Genomic DNA, 21,258 nt, shown 5'->3' with positions numbered 1-21,258 from the left:
CCTTGAGCCCCGTGCACCCTTGAGCCCCATGCTTCTTTGAGTTCCGTGCACCCTTGAGCTCCGTGTTCCCTTGAACTCCGTGCTCTCTTGGTTCTTTTCTCCTCTTGCCTATAAATAAAGGTAAGGAGAAGAGGAAGAGTGTGGGGAAAAATAAGTGGGAAATTCTTAAGTGAGTGAGAAACTTGAGAGGAAAAGAAAAGAGTGAGGAAGAGAGAGCTTGTAATAGTTTGGTATTCTTCTCATAGTGAAAACCCCTCCCGTGGACGTAGACAAGTTTACCGAACCACGTAAATCTGTTGTCTTGTCTTTTACTGTGTGTTGCCATAGCTTGTAGGTTCCCTCGATATTTCAGTCTTAGAACTGATGAGAGGAAGAGTGTATATTTCACTCTGATGAAATATATCACTTTCGATTCTTGTTTCCTTTGAGAAATAAGAATTTCACTATCTATTCTAGTTTTCTTTGAGAAACAAGAATATAGAGGTTAACTTGTGCTTTTGTGATAACAAAAGCCAGGACTATCTCTCAGATGATATCGCTTCCGCAGCGTGAGGGCGTGTCTCTGCGCCCAACAGGTGCACATGTCAATAAATTTTCACATATGGACTCAGTGAACATTGATCCCTTTACAATAGATAGAGGGAGGAAAAATTAAAGATGAATCTTTCTTTTTGGAATGTTAGGAGGCTCAATAAGTACTCTAAACAACATTTGGTAAAGCTTTTCATATCTTAGTATCACTTACCTTTCGTAGCACTTCTAGAAACAAAAATTAATGTAAGAAAATTGCCTATTGTTGCTAAGAAAATAGCTAGCAACTGGATTTTTCTTTCAAATGCTGGATATGATAGAAAAACCAGAATTTTGATTATGTGGGATCCAAATATTCTGGACATCAACATTATTGGAATTTCTGCTCAGCAAATATCATGCACTGTCAAATCTTTAGATGGATGCTTTGATTGTGTCATATCTACAGTTTATGGATTTAACCATATGATAGCCAAGAAGGACTTATGGACAGAACTAAAGCTTATTCAAAATTCTATTGGAAGTGCACTTTGGCTCTTGAGTGGTGATTTTAATTCAGTTGTTACCAATGCTGAGAAATTAGGAGGTTCTATGCTCACGGGGGTTGATTTTGTTGACTTCAGAGATTTCATTCATGATTGTTTGCTCAATTATCTAAAAACTATTGGTTTCTTCTATACATGGAACAATAAGCAAGACTCAAAATCAAGGATTTGATGTAGGTTGGATAGAACCTTGGCAAATGATTCTTGGATGCATGTTTACAATTCAAGTCAGGTTGAATTCCTTCTTCCAAAATTTTCAGATCACTCTCCAGCTTTGGTTACTATTCTTGAAGACAAAGTGCATGGTAAAAGGCCTTTTAAATTCTTCAACATGTGTGTTTACGTCAGGAACAAGTTCTGTTGTAGAATTCATTATAACTGTTTATCGATTACAATGAATGCAAAAGAGTAAGCTTCGTACTTTGTAAAACTACTCTTTACAATAAAAAATTAAATTACAAGCTCCTTAGAAACAAACGTAGGATCGTTGTTTGAATCGCTGCTTGCGTGGGATCTTTACCTGTGCCGGGGGTGCGTTAGCCCGTGGACCACCGATTCACATATTCTGATTGAATCGTGAAGGTTTTGCTGTGCCGGGGGTGCGTTAGCCCGTGGACCACCGATTCACATATTCTGATTGAATCGTGAAGGTTTTGGAAATTCTTCATTCGTTTATCGAAGTAAGAATCTTTAAGCGAATATCTTATCGATGTAAGATGTTCACTCTTCCAAAGATCAAGTCAGAGCTTAGATCTTTGGGAATCGCCAAAAGCTTCTTGAAAATGTTTACGAAGAAAGAAGACTCTCTCTCTCTTCCTCAAAATAACTAAAAGCCCGAGTCTCTATGCTCCAATCTGCTCTCTGTCCTTTATTTCGTGTCTAGAGAGGTATTTATAGGGGTAGCAGTGCATAACAGTGAAAATGGGGGCGAGATAACTGACCAAACAAATGCTCTTTGGCCGCGTCAGTCAACACTGCCGCGGCTATTGGCACGGCAATGTGGGATGCCACGGCTAAAGGGGTAGTTACACACACGTTCCCTCGTACTTAAAACCGTTTTCCCATGACCTTTAACCACCTTTTTCTTGGTTTAACTGCTTGTCCACGTCAGCACACGTTCTATTTCTGATATGCCGCCACATGGGCTTCAAAAAATCATCGTATAACTGCTTTGTAACCGCCGCAGCACCCCTTATAATAGCCGTGCCACTATGTACTGACGCGCCTAAGGCGCACCACCATGAGCTGCCGCGTCTTAGCCGCGGTACCACCGTGCCTTAGCCGCGGCACCAGATACTGCCTGTTGGTGTGTACATTATTCTTCTATGTTTGTTTTGATTCCTTTGAATGATCCCCTCTGATTAAGAGAATGACGTTTATCGTCTTCTCTTTGCCTTGAGTAGTATTTGGATGTCTGTAAGTATTTTTTGACGCCTACAGATACCCCCTCCAAAGTATCTCAGACTCATTATTTTTTTAGAGAGGAGTCTGGGACACTTTGGATATGATGAGCTTTCTTCGCAATTTCTTCAGTACTTTGCTGAGGAAGTTGCCTAGAATGGTCTGTGAATGGCTTCAATTCTTGACTTCTTCATCTTTTAGTTTATTCAGTACTTTGTAGAATAGCTAAGATTCCTCCGGTGCTGCGTTTATCACGTGGCCGTTGTCGAAGTCTTGAATTAGAACTGCTGTTAAAGATTAGAGAAATAGTTTATACTCATATGCTCTGTTGGAGTGTTCGGGAAATAGTTAACCTCATATACCCGTTGGGAGGTTCAAGGAGATGCAGTTTATACTCATATACTCATCGGAGTGTTCGGAAAATAGTTTAACCTCATATACCTGTTGGGAGGTAATTAGGTTATCCCTAAGAATATTCTGAGTGATATTCTCCAAAAACTTCCTGTTGAGGGTACGGAAACAGTTTAGACTCGTGTACCTATTGGAGTATCTTGGTCTCTTTTTTGTTGGTAGAGATGAACCCGAAATCGGAGAGGAAGAATTTTATATTCTATCTCCTGGTCTCTTATTTGTTGGTAGAGATAAACCCAAAATCGGAGAGGAAAAATTTTATATTCTATCTCCTGGTTTTGTTGGTAGAGATAAACCCAAAATCGGAGAGGAAAAATTTTATATTCTATCTCCTGGTCTCTTGTTTGGTTGTGGAGATAAACCCAAAATTAGAGAGGAATAATTTTATATTCTATCTCCTGGTGCAAAAGAAACTCAAAATGGGATCTCCACTAAGAGAATCTAGATTTGTTTGAATAATCTTAACTGTCATAAGGTTTGACTATTCAACTCAAAAGGGGACCTTTCGTTCGTAAAATGAATCAAAAGGAGGTTTTGGCTGTGGTCCTAACTGTAGTAAGGTTTGACCAAGTAGGAGTTTTGAGACGATCCTAACCGTTTAGAGATTTGATCGTTCAATTTGTGGACCTCTCGTTCATGGAAGGAATCGAGAGGAGATTTTGGCTTTGGTCCTAACTGTAGGAAGGTTTGACCAAATGGGAATTCGAGACGATCCTAACTGTTTAAAGGTTTGATCGTTCAATTTGTGGACCTCTCATTCATGGAAGGAATCGAGAGGGGATTTTGGTTTTGGTCCTAACTGTTTAAAGGTTTGACCATGTGGGAGTTTGATACGATCCTAACTATTTAAAGGTTTAATTGCTCAATTTGTGAACCTCTCGTTCATGGAAGGAATCGAGAGGAGATTTTGGCTTTGGTCCTAACTGTTTAAAGGTTTGACCAAATAGGAGTTTTGAGACGATCCTAACTGTTTAAAGGTGTAGGCTGTCTAAAAATCACAATAGATAGCTTATCCTCCATCAAACACCGATGATGGAAGTTACAATCTGACGACTTCCAGAAGGCTACAATTTGAAGACTTTCACGTAGATCGCTGAAGGTTACAATCTGACGACCTTCACGACAACCGATGAGAGCTCTAGTTCAACAGCATTTATAATCAACATCGAGAGTTACAATCTGACGACTCTTATATTCTCAAGGAGCCAAGACGAAGATTACAAGACAATGATCTTTGCAACGCTATGACAAAAGAGATTACTTTGTGATAATCTCTTCAAGACAAGACGCGAAGGTCCTCCCCGTGTGTCAACATCAAAACACCGGGGTCGATCCCGCGTTACAACATCAAAACGCGAGGGTCGAACCCATGTTACAACATCAAAACGCTGGAGTCGATCCCGCGTTACAACATCAAAACGCGATGGTCGAACCTACGTTACAACATCAAAATGCGAGGGTCGAACCCACGTTACAACATCAAAACGCTGGAGTCGATCCCGCGTTACAACATCAAAACGCGAGGGTCGAACCCACGTTACAACATCAAAACGCCAGGGTCAAACCCGCGTTACAACATCAAAACGCTGGAGTCGGACCCGCGTTACAACAAGCGAAACGTGAGTGACCCTCGCGTTCTGGATGTTCAGTCAACACGCAACCTCGCGTCTCAATCCTAAGACGCGAGGTTAGGGTCCTGAATGCCAGGTTGGGCGTTTGACTCATTCAAATATGAGTCGAACGGTTTCAGAACCGTTTTCCCCACGATCTGAGGAAATCACGCCCACTTAGGAGCGGATTTAGAGGGCAGTTACACCCCCTTAATCCCCTATAAAAGCGAGTAAACTCAACTGAGTGCGAGGTGGGAATTTCTTGGCTCAGATCGACCACTGAAGGCTGGCATTTTTCGGATCTGGGACTTGGCAACAACAGGAGAAATCCTTGGGCGAGCTTTTGAGGAGATTAGCATCATCCTCTAACGAAGATCATCTTCAACTTCGACAACAGAGAGCTTTCATCCTTGGCTTGTCAACCGAACTTTCGGTTCAAATCAACTCTTTTACAGAGTTCTTCTAAACTCGTTCAGAGTTCTCAAACTTGCCACGCAAGTTCTCCACAGCGTCGAATCGTGAGGAGAAGACATCGTTCCAGTGAATTAAGATGTCAGATCGTCAACGGAGAGCAAACTCGACGCGAGCATTCGAGGGAGGCACTCCATCGCCACCAAGAAGAACCCAGTTTTAAACAAAGAAGAGAACCAAATTCGTTCTCTTTTCTTTTGTAATCAAATTGTAACCGGAATCAAAGAAATACAAGTCAATTTTCTTTTGTTCTCTTCTTTGCAATTTTTCCTACATACAAAAGGTTTGATAGTTCAATTTGTGGACCTCTCGTTCATAGGAGGAAACGAGAGGGGATTTTGGCTTTGGTCCTAACTGTTTAAAGGTTTGACTAAATGGGGGTTTGAGACGATCCTAACTGTTTAAAGGTTTGATCGTTTGTGGACCTCTCGTTCATGGAAGGAATTGAGAGGGGATTTTGGCTTTGGTCCTAACTGTTTAAAGGTTTGACCAAATGGGGGTTTGAGACGATCCTAACTGTTTAAAGGTTTGATCGTTTGTGGACCTTTCGTTCATGGAAGGAATCGAGAGGGGATTTTGACTTTGGTCCTAACTGTTTAAAGGTCTGACCAAATAGGGGTTTGAGACGATCTTAACTGTTTAAAGGTTTGATCATGTGGGAGTTTTGTGAGGGAAGATTGATCCAATGAAGTGATCGAATCTCATCTCAGCAAAAGCGTATTAGGAAATCACCGTGGGGATGTAGTGTTTAACACTTTGTTTGTAATGATCGGGTTATCCTTAAGAAAATTACATATAGCATTCTTCCGAGAACTTCCCGTTACATGAACCATCCACCCCCAGCTTTCCTTACGAAACTGGGTTTATCATTATATTCAGCTGCATGATCAAGTTATCCTTAAGAGTACCATGCATGGTGCTCTCCAGGAATTTCCCGTGAAAGAAAGGAAATAGTTTTGACTCATATATCTGTTGGAGTATCGAGGAGCAGTTTATACTCGTATACTCTTTGGAGTAAGGGGAAACAATTTATACTCGTGCACCCAATGGAGTAAGAGTCGTCTTTACTTGGCTTGTTTCGTCGTTATAACGCCGGAGTCAATTAAGGCTTGGATTTTGTTTTTGAGTCCGAAGCAAATCGCGGTGGAATGAAGAACCCTTCTGTGGTATGCACAGTAGTTTGGATCCGTAATCCTCTTAGCTCCCTCCTGATCTTTAATAGGTGGTTGCTCGATTTTGTCATTGGCGATGAGGTATATCAATATGGCTGGAGCTTCATCATTTTCGAAAGAATACTCTTTTGGAAACTTCGGATCGAGAGTCACATTCCCAGCGATTGCAGATATCGTCGGTCGGCTTCTCTCAGCTTTCTTTCTTTTAAGAAAGTGTTCAGCTTGTTCACCGCGTACTTTCAAATCTTTCCAAGTTTTGGATGGTACGACCCCCAGGGCTTCCAGGACATCGATAGAGAAATTATTGTAGCATGTTTGCAGGATAAATTCCTCTGTAATAGGATCTCTGCAATTCATTGCTTTGTTACGGAAGCGTTTGACAAAATTGTCGACTGACTCTCCGTCTTTTTGCTTCTCATCCAAAAGGGTTCCGATTGACACTTCGGTGTCATCATCAAAGAAATTGCTGAGGAATAAACTTTCCATGTCATCCCAGCAATTGATGCTCCCTGGCTTGAGATGTTGGTACTAATCGAAGGTGGGCCCACGAAGGGTGCCAATGAATGACCGGACCATTAAAGCCTCGTTTCCAGAGATAATGCCCAAATGAGACTTGAAATAAATCAAGTGCTGAGTAGGCGAGCTTTTTCCGTCAAACGGTGTGAAGTTAATCAGATTGAATTTTGCCGGGTACTGTATTGAATCCCATTCTCTTGGATAGGGACATGGAATACCCGTCTTTTTCACTTCTTGACCCGTCATCAAAGCGTTGATTTTGTTCTCAAGCTCTTTTATTTTCTTGTCCTCATCTTCATCTCTCTTTGAGTGATATTGAGGAGAAATAATTAGGCCACCCCCAGTATTATTAAAAGGTACAATTGAACTACCCCCAATATCATTGTTGGGAGGATCCGTTGAACCACCCCCAATATTATCGTTATTAGGAGGTGCATCAGCAAAGATGACTTCATCCACTTCCGGATCACTGTCATCTGCAATATTTTGAGTGCGGCGGCTGGATTCAGCTCGCTGACTGGACTCAGGAAGTTGAGACCGTTGAGCTAGTAATTCTCTCATTTGTTGGATAGCCAACTCCACTCCATCTTCATCTCAGCTCTAACTTCTTCACGTTATTTGGCTAGAGCTTCTTAAAGTATTTGAGCGAACTGATCAGAGGTGATCGTGAGTATTTCTCTGGTTTGCCCTGTGCTAGATATTGTATCATCCGAAGCGATCGCAGAACAAGTGTCCGAGAGCTCATCTTCTGATGAAATTCTTTCATGCATTCTCTTGTAGTCTCTATGTCTGACGGCTCTTAACTGGAGTCGAGACATCCGTTGAGCAATTCTTGAGTTAACTTTTCCTCCCGGTGAAAAGTCAGGATTTGATTCACTTAAATGCCATTTAGATTTTCCTTTATCAGTCATATTGATGGTGACTTCAGGGAATTCATCCTCTTGAACAGCAAGCTTCTTGCAGAAATGTCTCGGCTTGGGCTTTGACATTTTGGTGAAAAGTCTCTGGAACATTGGGACTCTTTGCGGGATGGCTCCTCGTTTGGAGTAGTCATATTCCGATAATACTGCTCCAATGAGTCGTGCACAGGAACAATGAGAGCTTATTTCTCGAATAATTCTCTTTCAAAATTTACTCACACCCCCAACTTGATAATACGATTCATCGGTATGATTGCCAAAAAATCGTATCGTCTGTTGGCATGACCTCCCAGGTATGACGATGTCTTTTGGTGAATGCGTCTTCTTCTGGGGGTGTAAAACCTTGTTGGCATTCTCAGGATAATTTATTACTGTTTTTGAGCGATCCAAGGTTATGTCGGGAGTCACACGTTTAGAACCACTCCCTTGCGGGTATGGAGTCTTAACGGGCTCCGAATGCTAATTTTGCATAACTCCAGACATTGGAATCCAAACTTTACAGAGTTTTAGCGGTTCTTTGGCCACCGTTTCCTTCTTCCTTTCTCATCTTTGTTGTAAGAGAGCACGAGCATGAGCAGCGTTTGCACGACGTTTTAGTATGCGTTCTTTGAGGGTCGAGCGAGCTATTTTGACAATAGTCCATTCCTCCGTTGTTAGTTTAGCAGAGATATGAGTGGTTGGTCGTTGAGACAACTGAACCACTCGATGCCTCCTCAACTCTAGGTCCGCGTAGCAGTGAACCCCGTCGGTTTGTTCCAAGGCCTTAACCATTTGACGAGCGCGGCGTTGGCGTCGCCTCTGACGAGCCCTCTTCGTCAGAGTTGGCGAACTTCAATCGAACGACTCCTTAATTAGGGTGGAATCATTGTGAGCAGAGCTTCCTGCTTTAGGGGTCGCTGGGATAATGTTGCGAGGGGAGGCCTCGGCAACGATTGGGTGAGAGTCTTCACTTTGTGCCTTCTTTGGCATGTAAGTCTTCTTCAATGGTGAGATCATCTTGTACTCGCGAGACAATGAAGATCTTGAAGAGGATGATGAGAGATATTCCTCAAACTTGGTTTGGTCGAATTCGTATTCGACCATGGATTCAACTGGAATCTTGATCGGCTGCGACACGACGGTCTCGACAGCGAGACCGTTGGCTCCCACTGTGGTCGCCAGTTTGTTTGCGTCAGGAATAAGTTCTGTTGTAGAATTCATTATAACTGTTTATCGATTACAATGAATGCAAAAGAGTAAGCTTCGTACTTTGTAAAACTACTCTTTACAACAAAAAATCAAATTACAAGCTCCTTAGAAACAAACGCAGGATCGTTGTTTGGATCGCTGCTTGCGTGAGATCTTTGCCTGTGCCGGGGGTGCGTTAGCCCGTGGACCACCCATTCACAGATTCTGATTGAATCGTGAAGGTTTTGGAAATTCTTCCTTCGTTTATCGAAGTAAGAATCTTTAAGCGAATATCTTATCGATGTAAGATGTTCACTCTTCTAAAGATCAAGTCAGAGCTTAGATCTTTGGAAATCGCCAAAAGCTTCTTGAAAATATTTACGAAGAATGAAGACTCTCTCTCTCTCTTCCTCAAAATCACTAAAAGCCCGAGTCTTTATGCTCCAATCTGTTCTCTGTCCTTTATTTCGTGTCTAGGGAGGTATTTATAGGGGTAGCAGTGCATAACAGTGGAAATGGGGGCGAGATAACTGACCAAACAAATGCTCTTTGGTCGCGTCAGTCAACACTACCGCGACTATTGGCGTGGCAATGTGGGCTGCCGCGGCTAAAGGGGCAGTTACACCCACGTTCCTTCGTGCTTGAAATCGTTCTCCCACGACCTTTAACCACCTTTTTCGTGGTTTAACTGCTTGTCCACGTCAGCACACGTTCTATTTCTGATATGCCGCCACATGGGCTTTAAAAAATCATCGTATAACTGCTTTGTAACCGCCGCAGCACCCCTTATAATAGTCGCGCCACTATGTACTGCCGCGCCTAAGGCGCGCCACCATAGGCTGCCGCGCCTTAAGCCGCGGTACCAGATACTACCGCGCCTTAGCCGCGGCACCAGATACTGCCTGTTGGTGTGTACATTATTCTTCCATGTTTGTTTCGATTCCTTTGAATGACCCCCTCTGATTAAGAGAATGGCGTTTATCGTCTTCTCTTTGCCTTTAGTAGTATTTGGATGTCTGTAAGTATTTTTTGACGCCTACAGATACCCCCTCTAAAGTATCTCAGACTCATTATTTTTTTAGAGAGGAGTCTGGGACACTTTGGATATGATGAGCTTTCTTCGCAATTTCTTCAGTGCTTTGCTGAGGAAGTTGCCTAGAATGGTCTGTGAATGGCTTCAATTCTTGACTTCTTCATCTTTTAGTCTATTCAGTACTTTGTAGAATAGCTAAGATTCCTCCGGTGCTGCGTTTATCACGTGGCCGTTGTCGAAGTCTTGAATTAGAACTGTTGTTGAAGATTAGAGAAATAGTTTATACTCATATGCTTTGTTGGAGTGTTCGGGAAATAGTTAACCTCATATACCCATTCGGAGGTTCAAGGAGATGCAGTTTATACTCATATACTCATCGGAGTGTTCGGGAAATAGTTTAACCTCATATACCCGTTGGGAGGTAATCAGGTTATCCCTAAGAATATTCTGAGTGATATTCTCCAAAAACTTCCTGTTGAGGGTAGGGAAACAGTTTAGACTCTCTCTTGTTTGTTGGTAGAGATGAACCCAAAATCGGAGAGGAAGAATTTTATATTCTATCTCCTGGTCTCTTGTTTGTTGGTAGAGATAAACCTAAAATCGGAGAGGAAGAATTTTATATTCTATCTCCTGGTCTCTTGTTTGGTTGTAGAGATAAACCCAAAATTAGAGAGGAAGAATTTTATATTCTATCTCCTGGTGCAAAAGAAACTCAAAATGGAATCTCCACTTAGAGAATCTAGATTTGTTTGAATAATCCTAACTGTCATAAGGTTTTACTATTCAACTCAAAAGGGGACCTTTCGTTCGCAAAATGAATCAAAAGGAGGTTTTGGCTGTGGTCCTAACTGTAGTAAGGTTTGACCAAGTGGGAGTTTTGAGACGATCCTAACCTAACTGTAGTAAGGTTTGACCAAGTGGGAGTTTTGAGACGATCCTAACCGTTTAAAGATTTGATCGTTTAATTTATGGACCTCTCGTTCATGGAAGGAATCGAGAGGAGATTTTGGCTTTGGTCCTAACTGTAGAAAGGTTTGACCAAATAGGAATTCGAGATGATCCTAACTGTTTAAAGGTTTGATCGTTCAATTTGTGGACCTCTCATTCATGGAAAGAATCGAGAGGGGACCTCTCATTCATGGAAAGAATCGAGAGGGGATTTTGGCTTTGGTCCTAACTGTTTAAAGGTTTGACCATGTGGGAGTTTGATACGATCCTAACTGTTTAAAGGTTTGATCGTTCAATTTGTGGACCTCTCGTTCATGGAACGAATCGAGAGGGGATTTTGGCTTTGGTCCTAACTGTTTAAAGGTTTGACCATGTGGGAGTTTGATACGATCCTAACTGTTTAAAGGTTTAATCGCTTAATTTGTGAACCTCTCGTTCATGGAAGGAATCGAGAGGAGATTTTGGCTTTGGTCGTAACTGTTTAAAGGTTTGACCAAATAGGAGTTTTGAGACGATCCTAACTGTTTAAAGGTTTGATCGTTTAATTTGTAGACCTCTCGTTCATAGGAGGAAACGAGAGGGGATTTTGGCTTTGGTCCTAACTGTTTAAAGGTTTGACCAAATGGGGGTTTGAGATGATCCTAACTGTTTAAAGGTTTGATCATTTGTGGACCTCTCGTTCATGGAAGGAATCGAGAGGGGATTTTGGCTTTGGTCCTAATTGTTTAAAGGTTTGACCAAATAGGGGTTTAAGACGATCCTAACTGTTTAAAGGTTTGATCGTTTGTGGACCTTTCCTTCATGTTCGTTCATGGAAGGAATCGAGAGGGGATTTTGACTTTGGTCCTAACTGTTTAAAGGTCTGACCAAATAGGGGTTTGAGACGATCTTAACTGTTTAAAGGTTTGATCGTGTGGGAGTTTTGTGAGGGAAGATTGATCCAACGAAGTGATCGAATCTCATCTTAGCAAAAGCGTATTAGGAAATCACCGTGGGGATGTAGTGTTTATCACTTTGTTTGTAATGATCGGGTTATCCCTAAGAAAATTACATATAGCATTCTTCCGAGAACTTCCCATTACATGAACCATCCACTCCTAGCTTTCCTTACGAAACTGGGTTTATCATTATATTCAGCTGCATGATCGGGTTATCCTTAAGAGTACCATGCATGGTGCTCTCCAGGAATTTCCTGTGAAAGAAAGGAAATAGTTTTGACTCATATACCTGTTGGAGTATCGAGGAGCAATTTATACTCGTATACTCTTTGGAGTGAGGGGAAACAATTTATACTCGTGCACCCAATGGAGTAAGAGTCGTTTTACTTGGCTTGTTTCGCCGTTATGACGCCGGAGTCAATTAAAGCTTGGATTTTGTTTTTGAGTCTGAAGCAAATCTCGGTTGGATGAAGAACCCTTCTGTGGTACGCACAGTAGTTTGGATCCGTAATTCTCTTAGCTCCCTCCTAATCTTTAATAGGTGGTAGCTCGATTTTATCATTGGCGAGGAGGTATTTCAATATGGCTGGAGCTTCATCATTTTCGAAAGAATACTCCTTTGGAAACTTCGGATTGAGAGTCGCATTCCCAGCGATTGCAGATGTCTTCGGTCGGTTTCTCTCAGCTTTCTTTCTTTTAAGAAAGTGTTCAGCTTGTTCACCGCGTACTTTCAAATCTTTCCAAGTTTTGGATGGTACGACCCCCAGGGCTTCCAGGACATTGATGGAGAAATTATTGTGGCATGTTTACAGGATAAATTCCTCTGTAATAGGATCTCTACAATTCATTGCTTTGTTACGGAAGCGTTTGAAAAAATTGTCGACTGACTCTCCGTCTTTTTGCTTCTCATCCAAAACGATTCCGATTGACACTTCGGTGTCATTATCGAAGAAATTGCTGAGGAAAAAACTTTCCATGTCATCCTAGCAATTGATGCTCCCTGGCTTGAGACGTCGGTACCAATCGAAGGCGGGCCCACGAAGGGTGCCAACGAATGACCGGACCATTAAAGCCTCGTTTCTAGAGATCATGCCCAAATGAGACTTGAAATAAATCAAGTGCTGAGTAGGTGAGCTTTTCCCGTCAAACGGTGTGAAGTTAATCAGATTGAATTTTGCCGGGTACTGTATTGAATCTCATTCTCTTGGATAGGGACATGGAATACCCGTCTTTTTCACTTCTTGAGCCGTCATCAAAGCGTTGATTTTGTTCTCAAGCTCTTTCATTTTCTTGTCCTCATCTTCATCTCTCTTTGAGTGATATTGAGGAGAAATAATTGGGCCACCCCCAGTATCATTAAGAGGTGCAATTGAACTACCCCCAATATCGTTGTTGGGAGGATCTGTTGAACCACCCCCAGTATTATCGTTATTAGGAGGTGCATCAGCAAAGATGACTTCATCCACTTCCGGATCACTGTCATCTGCAATATTTTGAGTGCGGCGGCTGGATTCAGCTCGCTGACTGGACTCAGGAAGTTGAGACCGTTGAGCTAGTAATTCTCTCATTTGTTGGATAGCCAACTCCATCTCCATCTTCATCTCAGCTCTAATTTTTTCACGTTGTTTGGCTAGAGCTTCTTGAAGTATTTGAGCGAACTAATCAGAGGTGATCGTGAGTACTTCTCTGGTTTGCCCTGTGCTAGATATTGTATCATCCGAAGCGATCGCAGAACAAGTGTCCGAGAGCTCATCCTCTGATGACATTCTTTCATGCATTCTCTTGTAGTCTCTACGTCTGACGGCTCTTAACTGGAGTCGAGACATCCATTGAACAATTCTTGAGTTAACTTTTCCTCCCGGTGAAAAGTCGGGATTTGATTCACTTGAATGCCATTTAGATTTTCCTTTATCAGTCATATTGATGGTGACTTCAGGGAATTCATCATCTTGAACAGCAAGCTTCTTGCAGAAATGTCTCGGCTTGGGCTTTGACATTTTGGTGAAAAGTCTCTGGAACATTGGGACTCTTTGCGGGATGGCTCCTCGTTTGGAGTAGTCATATTCCGATAATACTGCTCTAATGAGTCGTGCACAGGAACAATGAGAGATTATTTCTCGAATAATTCTCTTTCAAAATTTACTCACACCCCCAACTTGATAATACGATTCATCGGTATGATTGCCAAAAAATCGTATCGTCTATTGCCATGACCTCCCAGGTATGACGATGTCTTTTGGTGAATGCGTCTTTTTCTGGGGGTGTAAAATCTTGTTGGCATTCTCAGGACAATTTATTACTGTCATTGAGCGATTCAAGGTTATGTCGGGAGTCACACGTTTAGAACCACTCCCTTGCGGGTATAGAGTCTTAACGGGCTTCGAATACTGATTTTGCATAACTCCAGACTTTAGAATCTAAACTTTACAGAGTTTTGGCGGTTCTTTGGCCACCGTTTCCTTCTTCCTTTCTCGTCTTTGTTGTAAGAGAGCACGGACATGAGCAACGTTTGCACGACGTTTTTGGATGCGTTCTTTGAGGGTCGAGCGAGCCCTTTTGACAATAGTCCATTCCTCCATCGTTAGTTTAGCAGAGATATGAGTGGTTGGTCATTGAGATAACTGAACCACTCAATGCCTCCTCGACTCTAGGTCCGCGTAGCAGTGAACCCCGTCGGTTTGTTCCAAGGCCTTAGCCATTTGACGAGCGCGGCGTTGGCGTCGCCTCTGACGAGCCCTCTTCGTCAGAGTTGGCGAACTTCGATCGAACGACTCCTTAATTAGGGTGGAATCATTGTGAGCAGAGCTTCCGGCTTTGGGGGTCGCCGGGATAATGTTGCGAGGGGAGGCCTCGGCAACGATTGGGTGAGAGTCTTTACTTTGTGCCTTCTTTGGCATGTAAGTCTTCTTTAATGGTGAGATCCTCTTGTACTCGCGAGACAATGAAGATATTGAAGAGGATGATGAGAGATATTCCTCAAACTTGGTTTGGTCGAACTCGTATTTGACCGTGGATTCAGCTAGAATCTTGATCGGCTGCGACACGACGGTCTCGATAGCGAGACCGTTGGCTCCCACTGTGGTTGCCAGTTTGTTTGCGTCAGGAACAAGTTCTGTTATAGAATTCATTATAACTGTTTATCGATTACAATGAATGCAAAAGAGTAAGCTTCGTACTTTGTAAAATTACTCTTTACAACAAAAAATCAAATTACAAGCTCCTTAGAAACAAACGCAGGATCGTTGTTTGGATCGCTGCTTGCGTGAGATATTTGCCTGTGCCGGGGGTGCGTTAGCCCGTGGACCACCGATTCACAGATTCTGATTGAATCGTGAAGGTTTTGGAAATTCTTCCTTCGTTTATCGAAGTAAGAATCTTTAAGCGAATATCTTATCGATGTAAGATGTTCACTCTTCCAAAGATCAAGTCAGAGCTTAGATTTTTGGGAATCGCCAAAAGCTTCTTGAAAATGTTTATGAAGAATGAAGACTCTCTCTCTCTTCCTAAAAATCACTAAAAGCCCGAGTCTCTATGCTCCAATCTGCTCTCTGTCCTTTATTTCGTGTCTAGGGAGGTATTTATAGGGGTAGCAGTGCATAACAGTGGAAATAGGGGCGAGATAACTGACCAAACAAATGCTCTTTGGCTGTGTCAGTCAACACTGCCGCGGCTATTGGCGCGGTAATGTGGGCTACCGCGGCTAAAGGGGCAGTTACATCCACGTTCCCTCGTGCTTGAAACCGTTCTCCCACGACCTTTAACCACTTTTTTCGTGGTTTAACTGCTTGTCCACGTCAGCACACGTTCTATTTCTGATATGCCGCCACATGGGCTTCAAAAAATCATCGTATAACTGCTTTGTAACCGCCGCAGCACCCCTTATAATAGCCGCGCCACTATGTACTGACGCGCCTAAGGCGCGCCACCACCAGATACTGCCGCGCCTTAGCCACAGCACCAGATACTACCTATTGGTGTGTATATTATTCTTCCATGTTTGTTTCGATTCCTTTGAATGATCCCTTCTGATTAAGAGAATGACGTTTATCGTCTTCTCTTTTCTTTGAGTAGTATTTGGATGTCTGTAAGTATTTTTTGACGCCTACAATGTGGACAAAACATGATAGTTTCTTAGCAACAGTAGCTAGCATATGGCAAACTGACATTACAAGTTTTCATATGTACTCAGTTTGTACAAAATTAAAAAAATCTGAGAGAAGTTCTTAAGGATATGAACAAGAGACATTTCCACAACATCAATGAACAGGTCCTAAGAGCTAGGCATGCTTTAGAAGATATTCAAAAGAATCTCCAGCTTGATCATCTTAGTCATTCTCTCATCAAAAATGAAAGGGAATGCTTGGCTGTATATAATAAGCTGCTTGAATGTGAAATATCCTTTTATCAACAGAAAGCCAGAATTGCCTGGAGCTTAAAAGGAGATAGATGCACATATTTTTTCCATTCTGTCATAAAAATCCATAGACATCACAACAATGTGAGGGTCCTATACAATGATACTGGAGACAGAATTATTGATAATGATGAAATTGCAAAAGAATTTGTTTCATATTATAAGAATCTTATGGGGAAGGCAACTACTACAAATGTTCCTGATACTATCATCATCCAATTTGGCCCGTGTCTATATAGTGATCAAGCCAGTTTACTCTCCAAACCTGTAACCAAAGATGAAATCAGAGATGCTATTTTTTCAATGTCAGATAACAAGGCTCCTGGCCCTGATGGGTATGGTGACCCTTTCTTCAAATTTACATGGCCGATTGTAAGGGATGAGATTACACTAGCCATTGAAGAATTCTTCAACTTAGGCAAGCTGTTGGGTGTGGTAAATTCCACCTCAATTACACTAATCCCCGAGGTGATATGTCCTAAAACTCTTGCTGACTTTAGACCCATTTCCTGCTGCAATTGCCTATTTATTTCCAAAATCTTGGCAAATAGGATAAAATCAGTATTGGTCATTTAGTGAATGATGCACAAAGTGCTTTTGTGAAGGGTAGACAAATTATAAGTAATATAATGTTAGCACATGAATTGGTCAAAGGATATGGAAGGAAGAATATATCTCCCAGAGTTACGTTAAATATGGACATCAAGAAAGCCTCTGACACTATCAGTTGGAGTTTTTTACAAAATATGCTCAAGGGGCTGAAGTTCCCGGATTTCATAATTGATAGGATTATGACTTGTGTGTCTAGTCCCAAATTCTTCATTTCTCTTAATGATTCTCTCCATGGATATTTTAAGGGGGAGAGGGGATTGAGACAAGGTTATCCTCTTTCTCCTTATCTTTTTATCTTAGGCATGGAATATCTATCGAGGAGTTTGGACATGCTTAAACATGACAGGTTGTTTAAATTTTACCACAAGTGTGGAAGATTAAAGCTTACCCACCTCATATTTGCTGATGATTTACTACTTTTTGGGAAGGGAGATGTATACTCTATTCAGAAACTGTACCAATGTGTTAATAATTTTGGTAAAATCACTGGACTTGAAGCAAATCAGGATAAATGTTCAATTTTCTTTGGTGGAGTTGATGATGCAGTCAAGACTGAAATTACAAATCTATTAGGATTCAAAGAAGGAAATTTTCCAATCAGATACTTAGGTGTCCCTCTCATTTGTATGAAACTATCATATATGGACTGCAATGCACTTATAAACAAAGTGTCTAACCAACTTTAGATTTGACTGAAACGTAAAAATCTTACCTATGTTGGTAGATTACAAGTCATCAGGAGTGTCATTCTGGGGGTGCAAGTTTATTGGACTTCAAATTATATCTTTCCTGTAAATGTTACCCGCAAGGTGGATGAAATGTGTAGGAACTTCCTTTGGGGTAAAACAAATTAAACTTCAAAAGCTCCTCTCGTTGCTTGGGAAACTATATGCCTAGGAAGAAAGAAGGGTGGTCTTGAGGTTTTTTCTGCCTATACATGGAATTTGGCTGCAGTTTTGAAAAACTTATGGTCCATTCATATAAATAAAGAATCTCTATGGATCAAATGGGTTCATGGGACTTACTTGAGACATAGGGACATCTGGCATGTGTGTGCAAGGAAGGAGTATTCTTGGATATGGAAACAAATATTGAAGAAGAGAGATAAAGCTGTGATGCATGCACTATGGAGGGATTAATAATCTAGTCTAGTTCATGTGCTCCTGTTTTGGTAATTCAAAAGCTCAATTATCAACTTTATACAATGCTTTTTTCCTTGTTATACATAGAGTTCCATGGCATGATACTGTATGGGAAAGGATGAGCTACCCAAACTTTCATTAGTTGGCTTGCTGTTCACAACCGACTGCTTATACAAGATAGATTGTTGAGGAGGGGAGTCATTAATACAAATGTATGCATCTTATGTTCTGGCAACAGCTTGGAAAATAGAAATCACTTGTTCTTATTGCAGTTTTTCAAGTGAGGTGTGGAATGACATCATGAACTAGCTTGAATTCACTTGGAAGTCCTACGATTGGAGACTTCTATTGAACTGGTTTTGTACAAGAGTGAGAGGGAAAGGATTCAAACAAGGGATCAAGCGCATGGCATTTTCAGCTATAATTTACAGGATTTAGGGAGAAAGAAATGCCAGGATCTTCCAACTTAAGAATAGAAGCGTGGAATGTTTGATCAAGGACATAAAGATGGATATACTGATCTCAAATCTGAATTCATCGATCTCAGCTGAAAAGAAAGCCTGGTTAATCTCATTGTAAATGCTCTGCTTTTGTTTACTTTTTTAGAGCTTTTGGTTACAAGTTTTTGATATATCAAAAAACAGTTTTGAGATCTTGATGTACAAAATTTTCTCATACTCGTTGATGAATAAAATCTTTTCATTGACCAAAAAGAAGTTATAAGAGCACCTACTTATTAGTCCTCTCTCGCTCTAAGAACGAGAGAAGTCCAACTCTCATTCTACTAATGAAAAATAAATTGTACAGGTGAAATACTCCATATTTAAAAAAATCTGTACAATTATTATTACATGCATCCAACATGAATACTCATGATCATTACACCAAACTCCAAGCCTCTTTGTTAACACATCAATACTACTAAGCACTAGATGTGTCTTCTTACACGAGCTCACAAAAAACAAACAAATAAATAAATAATAAAATAAACATTTTAAAAAATTCATCCTCATGGAGGGAATTGTAACTTAGTATAACTCTCATGGGTCAGATAAAGAGTGATAATTAACTAATTAACTAGTGCTTATTTATATTCATTTTGGATAAATTACATATGCATCAACTTGAATATTAATTACAAGCTCAACTAGCTTAATGTAGCTCAAAAAGAGCACCTTTTCGTTACCTTCCGCATATCTCTTAGCCTTCTTAAACATCTAGCCAAGTGTTACTAACTGGATACACCTTTCATCAAGATTAATTGTGATTAAGAACATGAACTTGGTGTTCATTTTAATTTTTATCTCCTTTAGGACAATATAAAGTGATGAGAAATTTAATTATCTCAAAAACTTGCTATAGGTTGAAATTTTTCATGGAAATGGATACACCTTGGAGCAAGAATAACTTAGGAGTAATGTAACAGAATGGACTTTTTGATCATGATTATATAAGTTTCTGGCCATTACTGATCATAATCACGATGCATGTCGACTATATATATTAAGAATAACCACTCCATTAAACTACTGTACATTATATATAAACGAATTATTAAGTACATGATGTGAATATATATTGGATTGTAGGCAGAGAATAGTTATCAACTCCAACACAAACAAAGCAGCTTCTTCAAGTTAATATCATGATCTGGTCTAGCGTTTAATCACTACATCGACTCGATCCTACAGCAAATAGTAGTACTATTTTCTGAACCATGGAAGGAAAAAGTTTACCAACCTTAAAAACTCTTGTTAGCAACTTCTCCCTTTTATTAGAAAGAGTATATATTTCTGCATGCTATTAATTAAAATAGGAGAAAACTTTCTAGATTTATCGAAATATCCTATAAGTTTATGGAACAACGGTGACTTCAATAATTGCATGAACCAATATATAGTAGATATATATATATATCATCTCACTCATTAATTTCTCATTAATTTAGATCGAGTAAGATATATATCAAGCTTGACCTGAGACTGTGAGAGGGAGGGAGGGTGGTGTGTGTGGGTGGGTGGGGGCGGGGGGCATCAGACGGAGATGTATATAGTAACCAAGAATTAATAATAAGAAAAAAATAGTGAGGGATGTTAATGGTTAAAGAAAAATAAACCTAGAAGCACGCATATAAAAGATCTACACTCAAGAAGCCAGAAATTTGTTATACAAAAAACAAACCTAAATCGCGCAACAAATAATAATCTGTTCAATACTAAAATTTCAACCATACTATAACATCTTGAATAAAGAACACACATAAAAAGAAACAAAACAAGCAAATTAACTATTATCTAGATGTACACAAAATCTTGAGGAAAGAGGAGATAAAATCACAAACAATTAACCGAACATATACAAAACTCTAGAGGAGCAAAGAGATAAAATCACACATATACCTTGAGCTTGAGTAATCATAAAGGCGACCGGTACTTGAAAATATGATGAGTCCAACCTCTGCATCACAAAGAATGGCGAGCTCCTTCGCCTTCTTTAGCAATCCATTCCTCCTCTTCGAAAAGGTCACTTGCCTACTAGTCGAGTTGTCGATCCTCCTTATCACAATCTTCCCCCTCCCCATTAGACCCAAAGCAAATTCAATCACAAGCGGCCAGTACAAAAACTAACAACACACCTACACATCAAAAGAGGGAGGAGGGGAGAAAATTAAGAAGAAGAAAGAAAGACAATAATCAAGATAATAATAGATGCAGAGATCAAAATCTAAGACAATAAGATTTAGGACTTGTTACTTTCTCCAAAGAAGATTTAGAACTAATTACCTTGCCAATGGAATAATGAATGCCTAGTTCTCTCTTTCTAGATTTAGATTTGGTGTTTACAAGCATATACATATATGCGAGCCAATATAAATAGAGAAAGAGATCATTAGATAATGGGGTTTAGGTCTAGTTACCTTGTTAATAAAAATGGTGGCCACAAATTAGTGGAATGCTTTGCAATCTCTTTCTAGATTTAGATAGATATTATTATAGTGCTTAAAAGAGGAAGGAGGGGGATAAGGGTTCACTTGCCCGGCCTACTAACTTCTTTTGCCCTTTTTATTATATTTTCCCACTCTTTTGGCCCTTCCTAATTTGCTCGGTCCTAGGATCAAATAATTCCAACCTAAGTATCAAGAGCACCCATGCGGACACCCACGGCTGAAACGTCCTTCCTTTTCACGGGTCCCATCTGTTAGAATAGAGGTGAGAATGTGGGTGTAAAACTAAAAAATAGTTTTGTAAAGGGTTGGTGATTAGTGTAATATAAAATTGTTTTAGTGCTTTTCTGACAGCACGGCTAGCCGTATAGATCGCCAACACGTGGACCAAAGATTACGTACGAATGAGCGTTCAACATCTCTATATTTGATTCTTCGTTTTTTTTTTTGTGGGGGAGGATTGAGGAACTCAGCAAGGAAAGA

The 21,258-nt window shown here is 40.6% G+C and overlaps 1 protein-coding gene across 4 annotated transcripts in view; it reads right to left on the bottom strand.

The window, feature by feature from the left end:
• The window catches only part of LOC109848924 (MADS-box transcription factor 23-like), a 44,113-nt gene extending 23,253 nt beyond the window's left edge, over positions 1-20,860 (bottom strand). For 3 of the 4 annotated variants that reach the window (XM_020418649.1, XM_020418651.1, XM_020418652.1), the window contains exons 1-2: positions 20,615-20,739; positions 20,231-20,466 (exon numbers count right to left, since the gene is read on the bottom strand). In XM_020418649.1, the coding sequence (XP_020274238.1) occupies positions 20,231-20,412 (182 nt within the window). In that variant the 5' untranslated portion in view covers positions 20,413-20,466; positions 20,615-20,739. The other variant, XM_020418650.1, reaches the window with a different exon arrangement.

The sequence above is a fragment of the Asparagus officinalis genome, chromosome 7 (assembly GCF_001876935.1).
Source record: "Asparagus officinalis chromosome 7, Aspof.V1, whole genome shotgun sequence".
Taxonomy (NCBI): domain Eukaryota; kingdom Viridiplantae; phylum Streptophyta; class Magnoliopsida; order Asparagales; family Asparagaceae; genus Asparagus; species Asparagus officinalis.
Note: the sequence above shows the minus strand (reverse complement) of the source record. Positions and strands in the feature narration are given on the sequence as shown.